Here is a 23,536-nt window from a genome sequence, read left to right on the forward strand (position 1 = left end):
TCCTAAACTTTCCCCTCTGGGATTCCCAAGCTTTCTCTTTGAACTTTCAGTGGTTATGCAAAACAACTTACCTTGTGAAACCATAGAATGTCCCAATCACCTTGTACCTGCAACCCCTCTCCCTCTGTCCAAATACTTTACAAGAACCCCACATCCAGGCCCCTCTTCAGGCTCCCCAGCAGATGCTGCTATGTGGAACCTCATTTGCAACTGCTTCCCCAGCTAAAGATCTGAATTTTTGCTATTTTGACTGCCTTCTCATTAATTCAGTTTGACAAGATTAAAAACTATTTTCATGATATTAAGATTTTAAAATTTGCAATACAGTAAATAGAAATAGATACAACTCACATGGCCCCAAGTTTTTTTTTGCAGGTTCTCAATAATTTCTAAGAATATAAAACGGATCCTGAGAATAAAAAGTTTGAAAGCCACTGGCTTAAGGAATTGTTAATAAAATTCTTGAAGGAAAAAAATATATTGAGGAACTGCTAGCAGATACCCATGGAAAAATGTAATTCTTGTGTAAGCTCAGGGAAGTTTGTCTCACTACATACTTTTGAAAGAATAATCGCCCAAAACGTTCAATGTGTCTTTCATTTGTTTAAGACTATAAACTGAGCCCACCTCCATCCCAACTTTGATGGTAATTTCAGTTTTATGAATAACTGAAGGATTTTTTTTCTATAAGAAATGATCATTAATTTTTTTTGGTCACTCAAAACAGAGAAAGAAGAAATGGCTTTTAACTTCCAGTGAGTATAAGATAGTAAGAACTTGCTGACTTTGGGTATAAAATGCTGCAGTTGGGGAAACTAGGAAATCATTTTTAGGATACCATTAAATTGTAGTAGAAAATTATCTGGCTATGATTTCAAACGAGTCCAGGTGGCCAAACTGAGCTTCCTTTTCTAGAAACATTAGCAATATACATTTCCATCTATCTTTCATTTATATGTGCTTTGTAGTGGAAAGTGCCCCCAAAACTGTTGCAAATGCTATCTACTTAATATCTAAGTAACCTTGACTGGTCATTTGACCTTTCTGAGCCTCAGTGTTCTCATCTGAAGAATGAAGACTTTGGATGTAGGTCCAGGTTAGCACTGGATCCCAGTTCCCTCTTACACAATATTTTCCTCTTATCTAAATTTTGATCTATTTTTTAGTACCAATCCATCCCCTTTCTCTCTAATCTTACCCATTCTATTTTGTTTCTAGGGATGCAAGAAAGAAATATTTCATCAGTTAATTGGACTTTTAATGACAGTGTATCTGTCGTTTTTAACTTAGTATCTGAAAAGAGCAAGGGGGCACAAGCATTAATTGCTTTCTATTACTGCTCCATAAATGTGCCCAGCAGCTACTGAGAAATGGGCACACCTTATATAAAGAAGACATCCTGTTTGTGAGTCAGAAATAACAATTCAATTTCAGGATGTTTAATAAAGCTTTAAACTGATTAAGACTTGATTAGCATTTTTTAGGGATTGGAAACAGGCACTGGAAAGGTGGCCAAGGGGTGAATTCACGTAGCATAATACACTATTGTTGGTTAAGAAAAAAGGAAAGATTATTTAGAGGAGTGCCTCAGCTTTCAAAAAACCCCCCCACAAAACTTGCCTTTGAATTGCCCGCTTGGGGCAGAGGAAATTTTGAGTTAAGTCCTCCCTGGGTGACTTTCTGAAATCTAGCTGAATTTTGCGTTTCTTTGTGTTGTGTCGAACTCCTATTGAAATCTGCAGGTGTACCTTGTTTTACGAAGGAAAAGCATTCTTGGAAATTTTGTCAACAGTCAGTACACTATAGAAGACTATTAAAAGAATCATTTGGCAGAAAATCCTGCTGTGTGATAAATAGGTTCCTTTGAGGGGAAGAATTCATTTTTGCTTTCCCACATGGCCTTACATCTAGATGGTTTAAGATAGATCTATATAACTTTGATTAACTGTATATATTTGTACATAAAACGTGTGCTTTATATATATGGATGTATATAAATACACACTTGTATATTGTGTATATTTGAGTGTATACACAAATATATTTGTTGAATTGATTTGAAATTGAACATTTGTAAATCCAAGCATTTCACATATCGGTTTTATTTAAAGTGGTACATGTGTATGAATAGGATTATAATATTTAACATTATAAAATAACAGGAATACTTGGAAGTGAACATAGAGAAAAAAAGTATTTCTTTTATTCAATTGGCTTCTTGCAGTACAATGCAGAGGTATATTCACCACTCTAGAAAAACAGCACATGAAAATTCAAACCTGGAAAACATAAATTGGAGCAATTTTGTGACATAAAAAAGGAAACCTCTCACTTTTTGTATTTCATTTATGTCTGAATTCTTCATAACCCTGTTTGGGATTTTCTTGGTCAAGGTACTGGAGTAATTTGCCATTTCCTTCTCCAGCTCATTTTACAAAAGAGGAAACTGAGGAGACCAGGGTTAAGTGACTTGCCCAGGGTCACACACTTGATCTACTACAGACTTCTTTTCATGTCTTGTTGTTGTGTGGGGTTGTACTCTATTTGTTGATGCCTGTGTCCACGGAGCTCTTGAGTATGAGCCAGGTAGAAGAACAATTATTTAAGGACCAGCCAAGTTGAGTTCAGAGAGGCTCATCACTAAAGAGTTAGCCACAAAATGATAATTAACAATTCATGAAGAGTACTGGAGAGGAAGAATCCACACCGTTGCAAAAAGTATCTACATCAATGACTCCTTGAAATACTGAAAGAGATTCTTTATTTTTATCCCCTCCCCTAAAAAACTATTAAAATCTCATTAAAGTTTAAAATTGCACTAAGACTTTGGGGAAAAAAACCTTTATTACAGAAATACTAATGTCTTTCAGTATGGAAAATCTTAGATAATTTATGTATTTGTAGATTGTAGGCTGTCAAAAATTCTCTTGCAGTAGCTCAGGGGGGGATAATTTGACCACTATAATTCTTTTTCCCTTTGTAAAGCATCTATGATTGATGTTAGGGGTTTCAAAACAATTTTCTCGTAGCATTTGATCTTCTGTTAAAGATCAAATGCAAATGCAAATATTAAAATCCCCATTTTTTTCAGAAGATGAAACTGAGGCTCTGAGAGAATTTAGTGACTTTCCTGTGGATATATCACTAACAAGTAGCAGAACCCTAGTTCATACTCAGTTCTCTCTTCACTCCAAGTTCAGTTCTTTCCACACTATCAAACATTAATTTAAAATAAGATTTTTAGTCAATTGTTGTGTCTAGAGTAGTTTTGAAGGGGTTGTTTTTCTGAAGGTTCTATTTATTTCCAAATGACTTTATATAATCAAACTGAAGATCTCAATTCTGTCACAAGCTAGCCATGTATCCTTGGGTTGGTCTCATAACTTCCTTTGTCCTCACCTATACAATGAGGAGGACATTGGACTAGATGACCAGTAAGGTCTCTGAAATTCTGAGTCCACAAATCAATCAATAATGTTTTGAGATCTTACATAAGATAAACACCTTGTTTGTATTTAATGAAAATAATTAAAAATTCTGTTAATACTATTTAATACTTACTATATATAATCTGTTAGAGTATTGTGTAAGACTTACAAAACAAGTGTTGTTTTATGAAATAGTGAAATTGACGAGGCTTAGGGGTGCTAGGGACCTCAAAATACCGACAGTCCGGGTCGTGCTCGAATGAATTCTACTCAAGCCTTCTTAAAGCCAAAGAAAACAAAGTTTATTAAAGATTCGCCAAATTGGGTTGGCTCTTAAGGAGCCTAAGCATTTGTAACGCTTGTATTCACAAGTGGGCCAGATAGAATCTCAGCCAGACAGAGTCTGAGCTGGATGGAATCTGAACACCTTCGTGGAGGTGAGATGGAACTAAATACAGAGAAGACTATAGGTGGGATCTGGGGGGGGAGGGGGGGGGGGGTCTGGTAGTCCAGGGTTATGGGAGGAAGAGTTTAGGGAAGGTCTTGAGGAGAAGTCCAAAGAGTCAATTCTGGAGAGTGGGAGATAGCTGGAGGCAATGAGGAGACATCAGACCATGGAGTGCCTAGGTGGGAAGCAGGTGGGGCAATCAAGAGGTAACAGACAATGGCCACAGATTTGAGTATGAAAAGCCAGGTTAAGTGGGGAGATTCCAGGAGAATTCAAGGAAGTTCCCAGAGTCTGAAACCCATCAAAATGGTAGTATTTAGTTGGAGAGTTTCACTCATTCCTTGATTAAAATATTACTCCTTGAGCGCTATTTCATTATAACAATAGCTTACGTTTCCCAAGGGTATCCTCTTATATTACATTATGTCTCTACGTGGCATTGGCTGTTTTGAATTTCCTATGCTATACTATAGAGCCTTTATTTCAAAACATTTATATGAACTTAATGATTTTAAGTCTCATTGAAGTAGGCATAGATATATATTATTGTTCACATTTCTCGAAGGGGAAGCCAAGTTCAGAACCACAGGGTGGTTAAAGAAAAAATCATCATTCTCAACAAAAACAGAGATAGAAACCAAATCGCATTTCCAGACCATCAGGTGCTGTGTTGAGGCTCCCTCATTCTTTGTGATAATTGAAATCTTGCTTTCTAGAAGATAGACAAATGGAGCAGTCATTATAACATCATCCCCAAAGTTCATATGTGGATTTGGATCAGTTATTCTGGGTGGAGCTAGAATAGAAAAAATAATATAATCAACAAATATTTTCTGAATGTCTATGCCCTCTGCTTTTTATGACCGACATTTTAAAAATGCTGATGGGGATGAGTGTTTGTCTGAGAAGCAAAAGTGACTTGAACGTGAGTGTTCCAGGCTCTAGGGCAACGAGGTGGTACAGTGAATAGAGGGCTGGGCCTGGCTGGAAGCCTCATCTTACTGAGTTCAAATGTGGCCTCAGACACTTGTGACAAGCTACTTAACCCTGTTTGCCACAGTTTCCTCAACTATAAAATGGGCTCGAAAAGGAAATAGCAAAGCACACCAGTATCTTTGCCAAGAAAACCCCAAATGAGTTCATGAAGAGTAGGACACAACTGAAATAGCTGAACTCCAAAAATAAGTAAGAACAGTGACTGACTATAAAGGCAAAAAGTTCTATATCTAAAGTTAGGGAATCTGGGTTTGAATACTGGCCTTGACATTTTTTAGTGACCTTGCCTTCTCTGGACTTTGGTTTTATTATCTATAGAATGATTTTGAACTAATCAAGAATTCTTAACATGGATTCTGTGAGTTTGATTTTTTAATATTTTGATTACTATATTTCAAAAGAATTGGCTTCCTTTGTAATCCTGTATATTTTCTTTTATGAATTTTAAAACATTTTTTTCCTGCAAAGGAATCCATAATCTTTACTAGACTGCTAAAGGAGTTTGTGGCACAAAAAAAAGCTAAGAATCCTTTGAATAGATGATATATCTAAGCTCCCTTCTACACCTTAAATAAATCTCAACAGTCAGGACTTAAAGGAAGTGAAACAAGTTGTCTGCAAGGAAACGATCAGGGTGGGAAGCTGAATTGAATAATTTGAAGAATGCCACAAGAAAGTAAAATAATAATAGTAACAATAATATCTTTTCCTTTTATATTGCTAGGATTTCTCTCAGTAACCCCTCCTTTGGCCCTCCCAGAGAGCCATCTCATATATTTAAAAAAAAAAAAAAGAAAGAAAGAGGAAGAGAAAAAAATAATCAAAGCCAATAAATACATTTTTAAAAATAAAAAAAATGTATATTGTTCCAGACCCATGAAACCCCACCTCTGCAAAGGAGTAGGGTAGAGGTGTCTTCTCATATCTCTTCTTTGTGACCATACTTACTGTTTGTAATTTTGCAACATTTACTTGTTACTATTTTGTGGTTCTTTCCATTTGTATTGTAGCCATTATATATATATATATATATATGTGTGTGTGTGTGTGTGTGTGTATACACATATATATGTTTATATATATGTGTATACACATATATATATAGTTTTCTTAGCCCTGTTTACTTCACTCTGCATTAGTTCATGCAAGTCTTCCCACGCTCATGTTCGTTGTTTCTTACATCACAGTAATATGCTATTGCATTCATGTATCCCGATTTGTTAGCTGTTTTTCAATCAATGCCACTGATAGCATTTAAAAGAAAAACCCTTTATCTTAATACCAAATGACTTAGAGCTGGAAGGGACTTAGAAATCAATTAGCCTAACATCACAATTTTATAGATGAAGTCAAGGCAAACTAACACAAGTCGTAATAAGTCTCCAAACCAGAATTTGAACCCAGGTTTATTGGCTCCAAACATGACTGCACCACCATCACCAAGACTTTACATGCTTCCTTGCATTCTCTTCTTTACATGTTTGTTGTTTAAAGATCAGTATTTCTTCCTAAGTTTTGTGTCAGGTTGCCATAAAAGTTGGGTTTTGAAGGTAATCTGTATGTGCACTTTATTCGTCCTGGTCCAGTTTATAAGCAGGCAAAACTGAAAAGACTGGAAAAAAAATTCTTCCACATTAAGCCAAATCTCAACAAGCCGAAAAAATAAGGATAAATGCAAATAAGAAACTATTCAGAAGCTGCAAGAATAAAACCATCTGTTGTGTGATTGTATTTCAGCTGCCAAAATTTAGACTAGTTTTGTGTGTATTCCTTTTGGAAGGCCTTGCTAAAAATATATTTGTATTGGTATTTAATGGGTTATGATCAGATATACCAAGACACCTAAATACACTTCTTATTCTTTTCTGGCAATCCAACTTCCCACTGTACTCTCTAGATCACAGGGACTGAACAGGTATTCCACAGGCAGCATTTGGCCCACAACACTCCTGAGTGCAGTCCAAATTAGATTAAAATGAAATTGGAAAATATTAACAAACTAAAAATCAATAAAACATAGATAATATTAATATGTGGTTTTCTAAGTCAACATGTGGCCTACAAGAATCCTTATTATGATTTAGCGGCCCCCATTTCTATTTGAGTTTGACACCACTCTCCTAGACCAGCAAGCCTCCAAACAGCATGATCTGAGAGACTTAACCCATTCAGCTTTGGAACTTATGCCTTGGGGTCCATGTTGGTCCTGTGTTGTGGGAGAGTACATGAGCATGAAGTCATATCTAACCAGCTGCACCTGTACCTCATATTTCCAACACAGGGATCTTGGAAGTAGTTCTGTTGCTATAGGTGAACCTTCCCTTCCCCGGCCCCAATTTTCCATGCCTCCTTCTGTGAACCATAATCAAATCAATACTGCCAACACCACTGGAAGCGGCATGACAACTGACTGCCCTGTGCCTCCACTAACCATCCCTGTACTTTCCTATATCAAAACATTTCTCCCTTGACACCACTCCCTACATGTGTTCCACCTCTTAAAAAGTAAGTCTTTTGAGAGCAAGGATATTTTCTTTTTTTAATTTGTATTCTTAGTGTTTAGCACGCACCTCTTAGAATATATAGTTAGATAGATAGATAGAGAGAGAGAGAGAGAGAGATGACATACAGTTATCCTTTCCACATTGCAACTTTCTCTGTCATGGTTTCAATATACAGTAGGTTGACATAAGAAATTAAATTAGATTTTTTGGGGTAGATGTGTAGAGGCCACAGATAACCGTGTGAAAGCCAGCAGACAACACAGAGCCTATGACCAAATGCTTAACCCAAATTTTACAATAAGGTACTGTAAATACCCCATTAAAAAAAAAAGAAAAAAATCAGACTTCTCTGGTATGAAAGGAGGGCCAAAAATTTTTATGTGGATTTTCCAGATAGTGGATGTACTATGCCCCTAACCCCCATGACAGGGAAGGGGTAACTGTATACACAAAGACCTAAATAAATGCTTTTCATTTATTCATTCATATATACTTGTATATGGTTTCTCAAAATTCCATGAGTGTCTGTTGATTTTCTTTTCTTCCCCCCTAAGGATAAGAGATTAAAGACATTAAATTACATGATATTCAATAATTAATGCATTTTTTAATTCAAATGATCAAATAATCACATTTTAAATAGTTTTTAAGCTGATAATGGGATTGGAAAAGTTCTGACTAGAGATCATTCCACAGGAGAAGATGTAGCCCAGATCATGTTTAAAAAAACCAAATAAAAATGCCTTCAGAGACCTTGGCTGCACAGTCAGTGGTCAAATGTTTCAATGCTTCATTGCTCCTGTCCCTGTTACAGGTACATGTGACAGCGCTGCAGCGATGAGTGGAATTTTAAAGAGGAAGTTTGAAGAAGTCGATGGCTCCTCACCCTGTTCCTCCGTGCGGGAATCAGATGATGAAGTTTCTAGTAGTGAAAGTGCAGACAGTGGGGACAGTGTCAATCCATCCACTTCTAATCATTTTACCCGTGAGTACTGAAATCACATCTGGTGCCAGTTGTTTTGTTCTGCAGTGTTAAAAAAATTGTGTTGGATAAGACATTTTTAACCTACATGTTTATTGGGGGAAAAAATTAATGGGTCTACAAAGACCCACAGAGCTATTGACTAAAGTGAAGTATTTTTAGGCAGTAATATCATTAATTCCTGTAACATGACTGTATTAAGTAACTGGTTCAATTTTTTAAAAAAGATATGGGGAAGGGAAAAAGCTCATTGCTGAGTCCCAGTGGCCTTAGTTGGGAGAAGGTAGATTTGTTGGAAATACTGGGTTCAAAAAGTCATAGAACTATAAAACTTTTCAAGTGAAAGGAAAGACTTTTAATTAATCCAATTCCCTCATTTAAAGTAATTGCACATTTTTTACATCCTTCATAAAAGGGTCAAGAAGTTAAATTCATTTATATGTGCATCACTCAAACAAGCTACCTCAGGTTTAGGGTACTTCAGGGCCTATATTCACTCAAAAGTGTAGTGCATGAGCCCCCATTAATGTATTTATTTTTAATAGTCAGCCAGAGGACACAATTAATTCAAAGCAAAAGTATTTAATGAAATACCATGTAAGAAAAGTTAACAATAGAACATTCCCTCATAAGCGAAAAACAACTCTTTATGCCATAAGTTAGAAGAGTAGATACAACCAGGAAACATGTGGATAAGCATATGTGTATGGACATATAGGGGCAACTCTCGTCTTCTGGTGATGTTACTGTTCTTTCCCTCTGACCTTGTTTCCTACTTGAAACATATGGTGCGCAGTCTCAGCCTGGCAACTATTCTCTGTCATGTAGGCATGTCATGTAGTGTCTGATGGTCTCAGCTGGCTACTGTTTAATAGTGCTGCAATGCTCTTGTGTTCATACTGGTCTTCTAATTGCTGAGTGCCTCTTGACTACTAGCATCTAGGCTTCATGTCTTCAGGGAATTTGCTGTTAACTTGGACTGCTTACTATCTATTAGAGTGTAGTGGCTAGAAATTCTTTTCTCTGATAAGGGCAGACCAAGGGTTGTTTTCTTTTCTTCCCATAGTCAAGGCTATGTATGAGTCATCCTAGGCAGCCAAGCACCCAGCCCAGGCAGAATACCTTTAGGCTAAGATTGATTCTAGCTTTTGAACTTGGTTTCTTCTTGCTAATAGGGGTTTAGGGTATCCTTCTCCCAATCCTCTATTTGAATCAATCAGTAAATCCTTGTAATTCCTATTTAACTTTTTATTGTCAATTTGCTGCGCTTCAGAACCCATAGAGGCTTCCCTTCTAACAAAATGCCAAAGGCCAGCTCATTCTGAGGCCATCCTATTTTATCAGTTCCTCCATGTAATTGAATGGAGGTGAAGAGGGGTACCTAACAGAAAAAAATCAGGTAGAGAGTCCTTTTCAGCCTCAGGGTCCCTCTCAATCCTTTCTTCCATATTCTGGCATATATTGTGTGTGTGTGTGTGTGTGTGTGTGTGTGTGTGTGTGTGTGGCAGGCAAAAAGTCTTAGACTCAGAACCAACCAAGCTACTTAAAAATATGGTAAGAAGTAAAAACCTAAGGATAAAATGAAAGAGGAAATATCTAAAATAAAATAGAGGTAATGTAGTTTAATGGATAAAGTGATAGGATGGGAGTTAAAAATCTGATTTTGACTCATATTGGCTGTGTGACAATGGATAAATCACTAAACTTTCTCTACCTTAGTTTCTTAATCCATAAAATGGGTATAATAATACCAGAAATATCCACAGAGAGGGCTGAAACTCAAATGAATATATAAAAACTTTTCAAACTTTGAAGTCTTATACATTCTGTCAATAACTAAATATTAAGCACCTACTAAGTGCTAAGCACTCTGATATCCCGAAGGTCATGGTGCAGTTTTAAGCCAAGACCTTTGGGACACCCAGTATTTAGTTATTGGGCTAAATTTATGATTTCATTTGTGTAGGGAACTTTCAGGGAGGAAACTCCCTTTTTAGCAATGCAGTCCATCACCAGCTTTACAACTTAGAATCTTAGAGAGTTTCATGGATTATTCAGAGCTTAAGTGACTTTCTTGGGGTCACATATCCAGTGTACATCAGATATGAACACTTGAACCCAGATCTTTATAATTTTAAGACCATTCTGCCTCTCAAAGCACTCTGTAAAAGTCAGTTTTTGTTCCTATTCTTATTAATTGGAGAACTACTTTTTATTCTTACCCCTGACCTCCAAATTGAGGCAGAGAAACTTTATTCTGTCTGTAAAACAATATTATTATTTGGAATGTGTACAGTTAAAATCTGTTATGAAATATGTCATGACAAAAGCTGGGTTATATATTTTCATGAAGTCCTTGCTGGGTTGCCCACAAATTGTTATTACAAAGTTAATGTCTGAAAAAAAAATACCTGATTGTAAATATACAAGAATGGCTAAATAAAATTCAAAAGACTTCTTTAAAAAAAAAAAAGAATAATCTATCTGTCGAGCCATATTTTAAATAAGGTTAAGTCAAATTATGCTATGTTGTTTGTGAGTATAAACTGGACGTTAGAAGTCACTTAAGAAAGAGCTGTGTACAGATCGGGGCTGGATCTGTGATTTCAGGCCCATAAAACAATCATACACAAACTCCCAAGTGAGGAAACTCTCCCTGAGTGCTCTCATCATCTCTGGCCTAGACTTCTGAAACAAGCTTCAAGTTGGTCTGTCTGCTTCAACTCTCCCCCTGCTCCAGTCTATCCTCCACTGAAATGCTCAAGTAATTTTTTTAAAGTGCTAAGTTTCAATGATGTTACTCTTCTACTTAGTAAATTCCAGTGGCTCCTTATAGGATAAAAATCTTGTGTCTGGCATTAAAAATTCAGGCTTCTTTTTTTCCTTTCAGGTCTTCTCATACTTTTATTTCCTTCCATGAACTCTTAAGGTTCAACCCTACTGGCCTATTTGTTATAGCTCACACATCTTTGTTACCTCTCACGCCATCACTTTGTTATATCTCACTCCGTCTTTGGTCTCTTCTTTCACATTGGCTGTTTCCTGTGCCTGAAATTCTCTTCTCCCCTCCACCTCTCAGACTCTCCAGCTTCCTTCAAGTCTCAGTTGACATGCCATCTTTTTCAGGAGGCCTTTTTGGATCCCTCCAGCTGCTAGTGCCTTCTCCTCCAAGGTTACCCTTCATCTACTCCTTTTTGGTTAATTCAGTTTTAATTTATTTTCAGTTCTGAATTCCCTCCCTTCCACCTCCCCCTTTCCGTCATTGAGAAAGTAAAAAACAAACAAAAAAAACCCACAAGCAACTCCTCTACACAAGCAAAACAGATCCCTGCATTAGCCATATCCAAACATATGTATGGCTCACTCTCAATTCTAAACATATCTTGTAAGTACTTAGATCTTTATATGTCCTTTTCCCTTAATAGAAAGTGAGCTCCTTGAGGGCAGGGACTGCTTTTAACTCTCTTTCTAGTTTTAGTGCTTAGTATACTGCTGGGCAAATAACAAGCACTTAACAAATATTTGTGAACTGGCTACCTTACACACTTTTGTTAGGATTAAATGAAATAATATATATAAGCCCTCTATGAATGGCACCTATTATCATTTCTAGACGCTCATGTTTGTTGATGTCTTTAAAATGTGGTATTCAGAGCCAAAACATAACTCTCTAGATGTGGTCTGATCAGTGCAGAACGTAGTGGACTGTTACCTCCCTTGAATTTGAGACTCTCCTTTGTCTAAACATTGCTTAAGTTTACATGACTATTTTTATCGCCACCTGGTTCTAGTTCATCTTGAGTTTTTGGTCAATTAAAAAGTCTAAGCCTTTTTCTTACGAGTTGTTTTCAAGCCAGCTCTTTCTTACCCTGTACTTATGTAGCTGATTGCTTGAAAAATATAGAAATTCAAATTTCTGTTTAATAAATTTCTTCTTGTTGGTTTTGGCTCGACATTTTAGCCTATAGGGAAAGGCAAAGGCAAAGAACTCTATGAAAGAGTAAGAAATGTAGAAATAACTTGGAAGGAGGTCTTAAGTGATTAGTCAAAAAGAAATGAAAAGCAGAAGTTAATGATTTAAACTTTATCCTGAAAATATTGTCAGTTAACCCCCAAATTGCACCTATAAACTGAATCCAACTATTAATGTATTTAGTTCCAAAATTTAGTTGGAATTATACAGCTGGCAGTATATAAGAGACTTTTCCAAAGTCATCACAGATGGCTGGATGTCCCTACACATCATGAAGATTTTCAGATAAGGAGCTTCCACAGTAAGCTTCTTACTTGTTTTATAACCATTATGGTGAGTTAGAGCTTTCTTTGGTTTAAGGAAGCCATTCATTTAAGCTCATTTTCTTTTGTTTGGTCTTCAGACACCATCCTTACTATTTAGGAAAATAAAGATTGACATCATAATCTTGATAAGTGTGCTAATCATTCTTGCCTTTGTGGAACAGACATTATTTTGCTTCACAAGTTTCCAAATCTTTCCTTAACCTTACCCTTGATCTCTGACCCATAGAGACATACTCATGTAAACACACTGGCCATCTGCCCTCCTCTAAGTTTTTTATATGATCTTTTTTGTACATGGCTACATCTTCGGCTATGCCAGCTCTCAAAATCTTTGTGCTGAGCTACAGTCCTTTTATTTCCAGTCTTTTTTGTCTGGATAAATCTCTCAATAATATAGTTTTTATTGCACTGTTTTACAGCATTGTTTCTTTAGTCTGCCTCACACTTGTAGTTCATTGTTACACTATCATTTAATTATCCTTTTCATTATATATTTTATATTATAATAATTCTGTTAAGTTTCCATCACCAAAAGTGATTTTCAATCTATGAAAGTATGTGTCCCGCTTAAAGAAAATGTAAATACATCTATATATCCATATATGCGTAGAGAGGAATAGTTACAGATGTAGATATGAAATTAACCCTAAATAAATTTCTGAGTGATTATTTACATTTCAAAGAGAGTTTTTTTTTAATATAGAAAAGGAGCTTTTAATTGCAGAAGACAGGAGAGGGGGTAGAATGGGAGATGACTGAGAAAATCAAAGAAACCAGTGCTAATTAAAGATCAGTTAAGGTGAAACATCTGTGAGATGTGTGTGTGTGTGTGTGTGTGTGTGTGTGTGTGTGTTAGGGAGTTGGTTTAGAAAACAATATTTTACCCACAGCTTCTCAAGAACACATCTGTTGCCTATCACTTTTGTTGAATCATTGCTTGATTTCAAAAATTGGTTCCAGTATCAATTAAAAATATTTGATGCTCTCTCCGACCTGATCCTGGGGTGTGAGATTATTGAAGTATTCATTCATTGTATAGTCTGCTCAAGAGTCTTCCACAGTGGTGGTCATGAGTGGTGGACTTTGCCCTATCAAGCATGTAAGCAACTTGCTAGTCAATCTTAAAACCAGGAAAGCCCCATTTCCTCTGTAAGTGTAGAACTGCTGGGGACCACACCACCATAAACAACTTTAGGTGGAGGACAGAGACTTTACCAGAGGCGAAATTATCTTTTCCATCCTGGCCTTAGAAAGTGTAGTGAGTGGCTAATAAAATCTCCAAAGAGTCAGCAGAAGTACCTTTGTGTTTAATACCAGGGATCTAAGACAAGATGACTTGTTGATTGCAAAGAGTTTAATAACAGAATGGCCCAAACACAGATCTCCTTGGGAATATAGTGGAATGGGTGGAGGAAAGGAAAACAATGAGACTTGGAGGTAGAGAGAATGTTGTACCATTTGGAACAAAGTTGAGATTCATCATAACTTGTCCATTTGCCCATTATAAGTTTGCAAAAATGGTTATTCCCTGCCTTATTAGAGACCTTTAATATGACAAATACCCAATAAGTACGGGGACAACCAATTTAACTTTAAATATATTGGTCTTTTAAAAGAAAAAGTGAAAAACTATGATTTAAACTTGAACTGGGAAGTCAAAATACACATTCGTCTGAAACCCTCCTCTTATCCTTATTAGCTATGATACCATGGACAAGTCACTTTTTTGAACCTTAGTTTCCTCATTTCAAAAATAGTAACAATTCTTATGTGAGAAGGTCTTTTGTTAAGTGCATTCTAGTACATAAGAAATAGTATCACAAAAGAAGGGTGTGCTTAATAAAGATAATTTTTTGTTCTGGCAAATGATCAACAGAACAGTGTTTTATTCTTCAACATATGATGAATTCTAGACAATGAACAATCCTGTACATTGACTACTTTCAGGTGCCTATATACCATTGTAGTTGTTACCTAAGTGCAATAATTTGTATACTGTTGGCATTGTAGATAGAATATACTTTAAGAATTCAACAAATATTTATTAAGCACTTATTATATGCCAGGTATTATAACTGGGCACTAGAAATACAAAGATGAAAATGAAAACAGCTTCTGTTTTGAAGGAGCTTATGCTCTATTTTGAGTAGCAGAAGAATACCCTATAAAAGAGTAATATGGTACTTGACCCAGGACCTTCCTAATACTTCAGGCTCATACCAGACCTGATCAATTCTAGGGGCTAACCCCAAAAAGTCATATTCTTAAATTTCCCAGGATAGTTTGTGTTAGAATTTCCTCAGATAAAGGTAAGAGTGTGCCCAAACTTTCCCATAAGTACTCAAGGTAACAAGTGCACAACCATAGAGGACATAGTTTATTTCACTATGCAGGAAATCCAGAGGATACAAGCAGGAGCCTAAAACTTAAAGGGAGCCCATAAAGTAAAATATTCATAATAGTTTTCTGCAGGAATTCGTATTCAAATGGATTCTGAACTTTGGTTTAGATTCTCCTAGGAGGGAAAATATGCTGGAAAATAAAGTTCAGTATTGAGAAATGAAAGTGACAAAATGATTTATTATGATATGTAGACTTAGAAGGCTTCTACTTTTATATCATCAATAGTTTCTTCAAGAAGAGAGTTGGAATGCACTGGACATGGATTTACAGAACACCATATTGAAAAATTAAAACTATTATCTTAACTAATGGAGAATAACTGGTAACTCATAATTTGAACTGTCCAGGACTGGAATGATTACTTCTGGGGATTGGTGAATGCCAGCTACTAAAAATCTTTAAGAAGAGATTGAATAATCCCTATCTGGGAAGTTGTAAATGAATTTTATTCTTGAAGTATGAGTTAGTTTAGGTGACCTTCTTCCATCCTTGAAGAATTCTATCCTTAGCCAACCTTTGTTAATATGTCCCAACCTTCCTTTCCCTCAGTGCAGTAACTGCATTTGAGAACTTCCGGAGACAAGGACTTAACCCTAAGGAGTATTTTTAGTAATAAAAATTTCATTTAGGTTTTGTAGGAGAAGGTGTTGAGATAACAGGGCTCCTGCCTGTCTACGTAAGTGCCAATACATTATGTTTAAATATGTAATATTTATAATATTATGTCTAAATAGCTGACGTTCATGTAGTGATTTAAGGCTTCCAAAGTCTTTTCCATATACTATCTCATTGGATCCTTACAATAATCCTGTGAGTTAGGAGCTATTATTATCTCCATTTTATAGATTGGGAAACTGAGACTCAGAGAGATCAAATGACTTGCCCAGGGTCACAAAATAAATAAGTGCCTGTGTGGGGGTTTGGGAATTCAAATCCTCTTGACTTCAATTCTAGCACCCCATTCATCATATTACTGCCTCCCTTTAGACAGAGCTGACCTCTCCAATCTTGGTTAATTTGATGCTCTGCACATACTTGCTCTTCTATCTGTCATCTCTCTGCCTTTGTACTGGTTGTTTCCCATACCTAGAATGTCCTGTTTCCTCATCTCCACTTCCTAGAGTCCCCAATTTCTTTAAGACTCAGCTCAAGTATTGACTTCTTCATGATGCCTTTCCTGGTCCCCCCAAACCCAAAGTGCTGGGGTTCCTCCTGCTAAAACTTTCTAGTCATTTGGCATATATTCCATATATACTCATATCTGTACATATTATCTCTTCCATCGAAATATAATCTCCCTGAAGACAGGAGCTTCTATTTTTGTCTATCTCCAGTGCTAAGTGTAATGATTCATAGCAAATGCTTAGTAAATAGTTATTGGTTAATATTAAAATATAGTATCTTGTTTATATCAGGCATAGGTAGATATAGAATCACAGAAATACCAAATATCATAGGACTATTTCTAATTAGCACTTTCTTCATAAATCATTCCTTTTAATCCTTCATTAATTAGGTGACTCTTTTGAGAACTCTTTAGCCAGCCTATTTCTTTGCAATAATGATATGCGCAGGAGTGAACATCTGTACATTACAGTTAAAGCAGCTTTCAAGATAGTTTTTAAAAAAGCATTAAACTCTCAGAGATTCTCCCCCCTACAAATTTCATTGGTTCCACCACATTTATCAGGGTATCTAATCCCTTATTCTAAGTCTTCTTGCCTCATTTTTACTACTTTTATTACTGAAGAACTGAGTTTATATGAGGATAATGAATCAACCAGATTTTAGTAATTGATCCACTTAGTCCCAAATTTAGCCAATTCAAACAAATGACAAATATTACTATTTTTTAACTGAATCTATCAGTTACCTAGTTGGACTCACCAAATTGGTAAGTTTGACACTTTGTAGACAACCAGAAACTACCAGGCATGAGACTACTGAATATAAATTCCCCTCTAGCAAAAAATTCCAGGAAATTCAACAGTTAGGCCTCTAAGGAGAAGAATGTATTAAATTGATGTTGGGCCCACTGCCTAATGATTAGCCAGAATCCTAGCAGCATACAGTATTAGCACTAAAATAGACTTTAAATACAATCTAGTCCAACCCCCTCATTTTGTGGAAGGAAACCGAGGCACCGAGGCCTTAAATGACTTTTTCAAAGTCTCACAGAGAAACTTAGATCTGGGTCCTTTCAGTCTTGTGCTCTTTTCACTCCCCGACATGAACACTCTTATTATTAGGCCATGACAAAAAAATATCACTATTTGATTTTATTAGCTGAATTAAAGGATTGTGAAAGTAACTTGGATTTCCAACTATACTTTCTCATAAATTCAATATAAAACGGATAGATAGCTTCAGAGCATCCATTTACCCAGTGACAAGTCATCAAGTTGTATAAAAGGGACTGTAATGAACAAGATAACCTTATTAAAATATTAGATGAACTTACATGAATGTGAGTAAACAGCATCCTCAGAAGAAGCATATCTATTTATAGTAAAATTGGATGTAACAATTTATTGGATTAGTTTCTCTCCTATTCTCTAAAGCTAGTGTTACAAAGAGATTCAATTATACATACTTTTTTCCTGGGGTAATACAAGGTAGAGAAAAAAGTAATATAACTTTAAAAACCACCATAAAGTTAGAGAATGTTTCTAAATTATAAATGACTATTAAAAACTAGTAGACATTACCTGTTGTGATGTATACAAAGTGCAACATGGTCATCCATACCTAGTCATATATTAAGTAAGTGTACAATGCAAATATGGCAATTAAAATACATACTCAAATAAGTACATTATAAACCAGCTCGTGATTAAGTATTTTTAAAGGACTAAGGTATCTCCTAAATCCTATCCAGAGACAGAAATGTAAGATAAAATGTGATCTAATTAAGTGTAACTTGTTATGGTAATATAGTCATTATATAAGGGTGATGAGCTGCTGGGAGTCTAGAAAAAAGCCAGTGGGTCCTGGGTGTTAAGTGACTCTCTCCTGGCTCACTCTATCTAGGCCAGCTCCAGTCATACTTCACTCTCCATTCAGGATATCTTCTCACCATCTGTCTTTCTAGTACATGCTTACTCTCCACTCCACCCCCAGTTCTTTGCACATAGCAGGCATTTTAATACCTTTTTTTGTTGAATGTAACATCTTCCTTACTATCTTAAGGGCAGCAGAGTACAGGAGAACAAACATTTGGTGAAATCATGAGATGGGTTCTAACCCCAGCTCTTCCAATTATCTGTGACCGTGAGCGTGTCCTACTGCTTTCTCTGGGACTCATTTTCCTTATCTAGAAAACGAGACCATAATGACTATCCAGATTCCTATCTTGCTCTTACCGTCTTTATCATAATTTCATTGCCACCTTTTTTAACTAACCAAAATATGATTTATACTTGAAAATGATGTAAATTTTAAAACCAAATTATTTTAATGAGAAAACCATAGTTTGCCTTTTCCCAAGCAAGATGCTATCTGTAGTACATTTTTAAAAGATATTAAAGATCATTATGAGCAATTAAATCTTCTTTACAAATATTTGCATTTAAATAAATAAATTTTCACACCTAATGTGTTGTAACTTTATAGTCACTTCAAGTGTCTAACAAGATATTTTTGTTTGTCTATTCATTTCAAATTAAATCTTTCCATTAATAGTTATAGACAGTATGAATAGACATTACGCTCTACTACTTTTTTTAACTTTCTGTTTTTCTTGGTAATCCTTATTCTTGCCTATATGTTATTATTTTACATTAGCATTTGTTCAGTCATTTCAGTTGTGTCCAACTCTCTGTGACCCCATTTGAGTTTTTCTTGGCAAAGATACTGGAGCGGTTTGCCATTTCCTTCTTCAGCTCATTTTATAGACGAGGAAACTGAGGCAAACAGGTTTAAGTGACTTGTCCTAGGGTCACACAGCTAGTATCTGTGACTGGATTTGAACTCAGCTCCTCCTGATTCCAGGACTGGTGTTATATCCACTGTACCGCCTAGCTCCCCGTAACATTCATATGCCAGGATTTATTTACCAGCTCTTATTATTAGACATATAAATAACTTCTAGTTTTTATTTTTGTGTTTTTCCCTTTATTCTACCTAATACTCCCTTCTCTGTAACTACTCTTGTTCCTAAATTATCTAAATATGTGCTTTTCGGTCAAATTTATGATGAAGCTAATCCCAGAAGTTTACTTATTTTTCATTATTTCTTCAATTCTAATCTCATTTTGGAAAAGGGGTCAATGAGAAAGGTAGAATTTAAGCTGAAAGCTTTGCCTGGGGCACAGAACTGCAGAGATCATCCTAAAATTTGCTAGTAGCAGCAGCACAAATTACTCCTCTGTCTAACTTCCAAGAGTCAGGAAATTGCAAGGTAGATGGAGCTAGTGTCTCTAGGACTGGAAGGGAATGAGTACCACTTACCAGTAGGTAACCTGAACAGAAGACAGTTCTATGGCCCAGGCCTGGAATTCCCTGCCATATGGCTCAGAGCTGCCCACTTAATACCTGGGGAAAATTGGGCACCATAAACCGAGTGACATGGCCATGTTGTTGTAAGTAAATGAGGCTTAGGAATCCAAGCACTTTGATTCCCAGGGCTGGGCTAGCTCTATGGAATTCTGCCATTTGGTGTTTGCTGCCAATTTCCTGGAGGGGTCAAGCAGTCATGGAAACGCTGGGCAGTGAATAACTGGAGCAACTAGGAAGAAACATCTACAGCAAGCATTGCCATGGCAAAAAGAAGCTGTTTTTCTTTCCTGGAGAATGATAAATCAAGGAACAGACTGTCTCAGAATTTAGATTTCTTTCCAAGTCTACAATCCACATGGAATAACTTACTTCCCTAAATCCAGCTCCTTCTCTTTCTTTGGCTCTGTCATTCAGTCAATAAATGTTTATTAAGCTCCTACTATGTGCTAGGCAATGTACAAAGTACTGGGGATGGAAAGAAAAGTAAAAGAAAGTCTCATTATCAAAGAGCTCCTAGTCTAATGGGGGAGACAACACGCAAACAACATTGCACAAATAAACTGTACATAGTGTAAATTGGAAATAATAAACACAGGGAAGTTACTAGAATTAAGAGGGATTGAGCAGGATTACCATTAAAGGCACAAATTGCCACTTATACATGACTGCATTAAAAAAAATTTTTTTAATTATCTTTTAAAAATTTAATTTAATTTTCATTTTTGAATTCTCTCCCTCTCACCTCCTCCTCCTCCAAACATTGAAAAGGCAAGAAAAACAAAAGCAATGACAAATATTATATATAACATCTCATTCTGTGCAATTCTCACCAATGTTCTCTGGAGAAGCAAATCCTTTAAAGGTGATTTATCTAACCATTAAGAGATCTACCTCTGGTTTTGCTTTCAACTTAAAAAAAATCACTGGTTCCAGTATAGCACGTTGGACAATTTATTTTCCTTTGCTCTCGCTGCAACTAGTACTAATACATTTCTTAGATGGCACCTTTTACAGCAATTCTTCCGTAGGGGCTATTGTTGACTCTCAACTACATCTCACTTATAAACATTAGATGTCTCTCCATTGTCCTTTGGGTCATTCACAATTTTGATTCTTTGAAAACTGTAGCTTTTGATGATTTATAGATATATGGCATCAGGGAAGAACAGTTCTGTTAGAAAGAAGGGTTTAGTTCCTGAGAGCAGTTTAGGATTATTCAAAATGTTACTCAATTTCCCAAATGCAATTTATCCTGTTCTCTTCCTTCTCTACAATTTTGGGCCCAGTGCATTGCCCGTCTGAAGTGCTTTTTCAAAATATACCCATATATCATTCAGTGAGTCTGACATTAGCATAAAAATTATCTGCCCAAACAATTCATAAGCCTAGGATCTGAGATCTTTTGTATTTTATAGAATTAAGAACCCTAACTCACATATCCGGTTATATTTACTAATAGCTAAAAAGATAATTTCTTTGCATTTTGTAAGCATATAGTAGCATTAAAGGAACAATCCATAAAATAGAGAAAAAACTGCCTAAGTGGATCTGTTTTGAAATGGACAAATTAATTAATGCTTATTAGTTATTTTACATATATAACCCAAGAAGTACATTGGTATTATAAAGCTCTATTAATAAATAGCCTTCATATATTACAAAATGCAATGATTGGCTCTGAGAATTTCTGCACTTTATTTTTCAGAGTTGATCAAGCCTTGGAACCTTTCTCTGGTTTTAACCAAAGCTCCTGCTTCACAGAATGCAATGATCATTGCAGTTTCCTGCCCTGGGGCAATTTTTAAAAAAGTTTTCCTCTAAGATCTTTAAGATCACCTCAGGATTTGAGGACATGACACATAAGTAGTTGTGGATACTGCCATTAGTAATCAAAAACATAGTAACCCACAAACCATGGTGAGAGAGTGGCAGTGGTTTGGGGTGAAGGGCACTTTTAAGGTTCAAAAGAGGACACAGATTATCTCAGTTTGAACTTGGATACCTTGAATTTAACACAACAATACTCCAAAGCAGGTAGGTGGTTCAGTGGATAGAATGCTGAACCTGGAACGAGGAGGACTTAAATTCAAATCTGGCCTCAGAAATTCATTAGATGTATGACCCTGGACAAGTCATTTAACTCTGTTTGCCTTAATTTCCTCAGCTGTAAAATGAACTGGAGAAGGAAATGGCAAATCACTTCAGTACCTTTGCCAAGAAAACTCCAAATGAGGTCAGAAAAAGTCAGACACAACAGAACTGAATTAATCATGCTGGTGGTTGCTTGAGTTGCAAAAGCAAGGCTTTGGTGTTCATACACCTAGTGACTGACCAAGTTTAGTTTGCAAGTCTACTGGTTAATGACAGCTAACTAGTTGGATTATGGACTAGTCTAAAAGTTTTATATGTATGTGTATATGTCATGTATATACATATAAATCTATTATATACATACACATACGTATTTATACATATGTAATAATCACAAATAAGAGGCATGAAGAGTCGTGGATAACAAACGTTTATCGAATTTCTGAGCATGTACCACTAAATTAAATACTATCAGATTTCTGAGTATTAATAAGTTGTAATAGTTGCTTTGTGAATATAAAGGCAGAAAGAATACCGAACATTTTTATAGATTTGTCTATAATGTTTAACAAAGAAGGTTTTATTGGAAGGAATGGCTTTTGAGCTAAGCCAAAAGGAAAAAAAAGCATTATAGTTGAGAAGAATTTTTTCCCATTCTTGAGAGAAGGATTAGATGCAAGAGGAAGAGGACAGTACATGGAGGTGATCATAGCAGGGTGGAGTCTGTGGTGAGATTTCTTGGTACCACGAGACTGTCTGACAGAAGGCCTTTTCAGGTCTTAGGAATTCATACTAAATCCAAAGTGAAGTAAGATTTCTTTTAATTCAGTAAAGAAATATGATTCTTGGCATCAAGGACATCAAATGGTTTAGGGGGAAACAAAGAATCACTATCACAATTTGAAAGAAAATCTCCCCTATACAAATACAGATAAGGTCATCTACCATTAATATGACCCTCTTCTAGGACATTAGAAATTAGAATGCTAGAACTTCTTCCAATACCCTATTATTCTTCATTCTTCTATTGTGTGAGTAGCAAATAAGAAAAAACAGAGTGGAAAAAATTATTACACGATCATATAAACCAACCCCTGCCATTGCAGCATTAGTGTCTAAAATTTAGCTCATTTTTCTTTCTCCATAAATCTACTCTTCTAAGTGTACTGCTTCCATCGATGTCACTATCATTCTTTGGCTTCTCCTTCTCCCTTAACTCTCATATCCAGACATTTTCTGGGTCCTTTTCCACGTCTGTGACATTTCACATTCATACCCTCTTCCCTGTTCCAATAACTACCAACCGAAGGCAAAGTCTCATTACAAATCATTTACCTATTACATCTGCCTAATACCTCTGCCTATCCTTTCCTACCATCCGTCTTTCATAGTGATGCACAAGTAATCTCCCTTATACAGAATTCTGTTTATGACCTTCCTCTGCTTTAAAAAAATCATGATGAATATTCATTATTGTCTGCCTCTACCATTCAAGGCCTTCCACAACCTGGTTCTACTTTTGAAGCCTTCTCTCTGTTACTTTCCTCCATTTACTCTATTCTCCATCCAAACTAAACAACTTAACTAGCCCATAAAGACAATGTATTTTCATATCTCTTCTCAATATTCTTCCCCAAATCTTTCTTCCTGATCTTTACTTGTTGAATTCTTCTCTGTCCTTTAAAGTCCATCTCAAACCCTCTTCTTTAGGAAGCCTTGCCTGCCTCTTCCAGGTTTTCATGACTATTTCTGATCTCACATAACAATCTTTTTTTTGCAACTCATATCTCTCAGTTTTGTTCTCATCTCCCAATTTGACTGTAGACTATAGGACTGTGTCTCGTCTAACCTTGTTTATTCCTTCTGGCACAATGCTTTGCACACCGTA

The 23,536-nt window shown here is 36.1% G+C and overlaps 1 protein-coding gene across 3 annotated transcripts in view; it reads left to right on the top strand.

Moving 5' to 3' along the window:
• Positions 1–23,536, top strand: part of CSRNP3 (cysteine and serine rich nuclear protein 3) — a 141,156-nt gene that overhangs the window by 35,753 nt on the left and 81,867 nt on the right. For all 3 annotated transcript variants that reach the window (XM_072612191.1, XM_072612192.1, XM_072612193.1), the window contains one exon: positions 8,191–8,361. In XM_072612191.1, the coding sequence (XP_072468292.1) occupies positions 8,191–8,361 (171 nt within the window). The remainder of the gene's footprint in view (positions 1–8,190; positions 8,362–23,536) is intronic.

This window comes from Notamacropus eugenii, chromosome 5 (assembly GCF_028372415.1).
Source record: "Notamacropus eugenii isolate mMacEug1 chromosome 5, mMacEug1.pri_v2, whole genome shotgun sequence".
NCBI lineage: Eukaryota > Metazoa > Chordata > Mammalia > Diprotodontia > Macropodidae > Notamacropus > Notamacropus eugenii.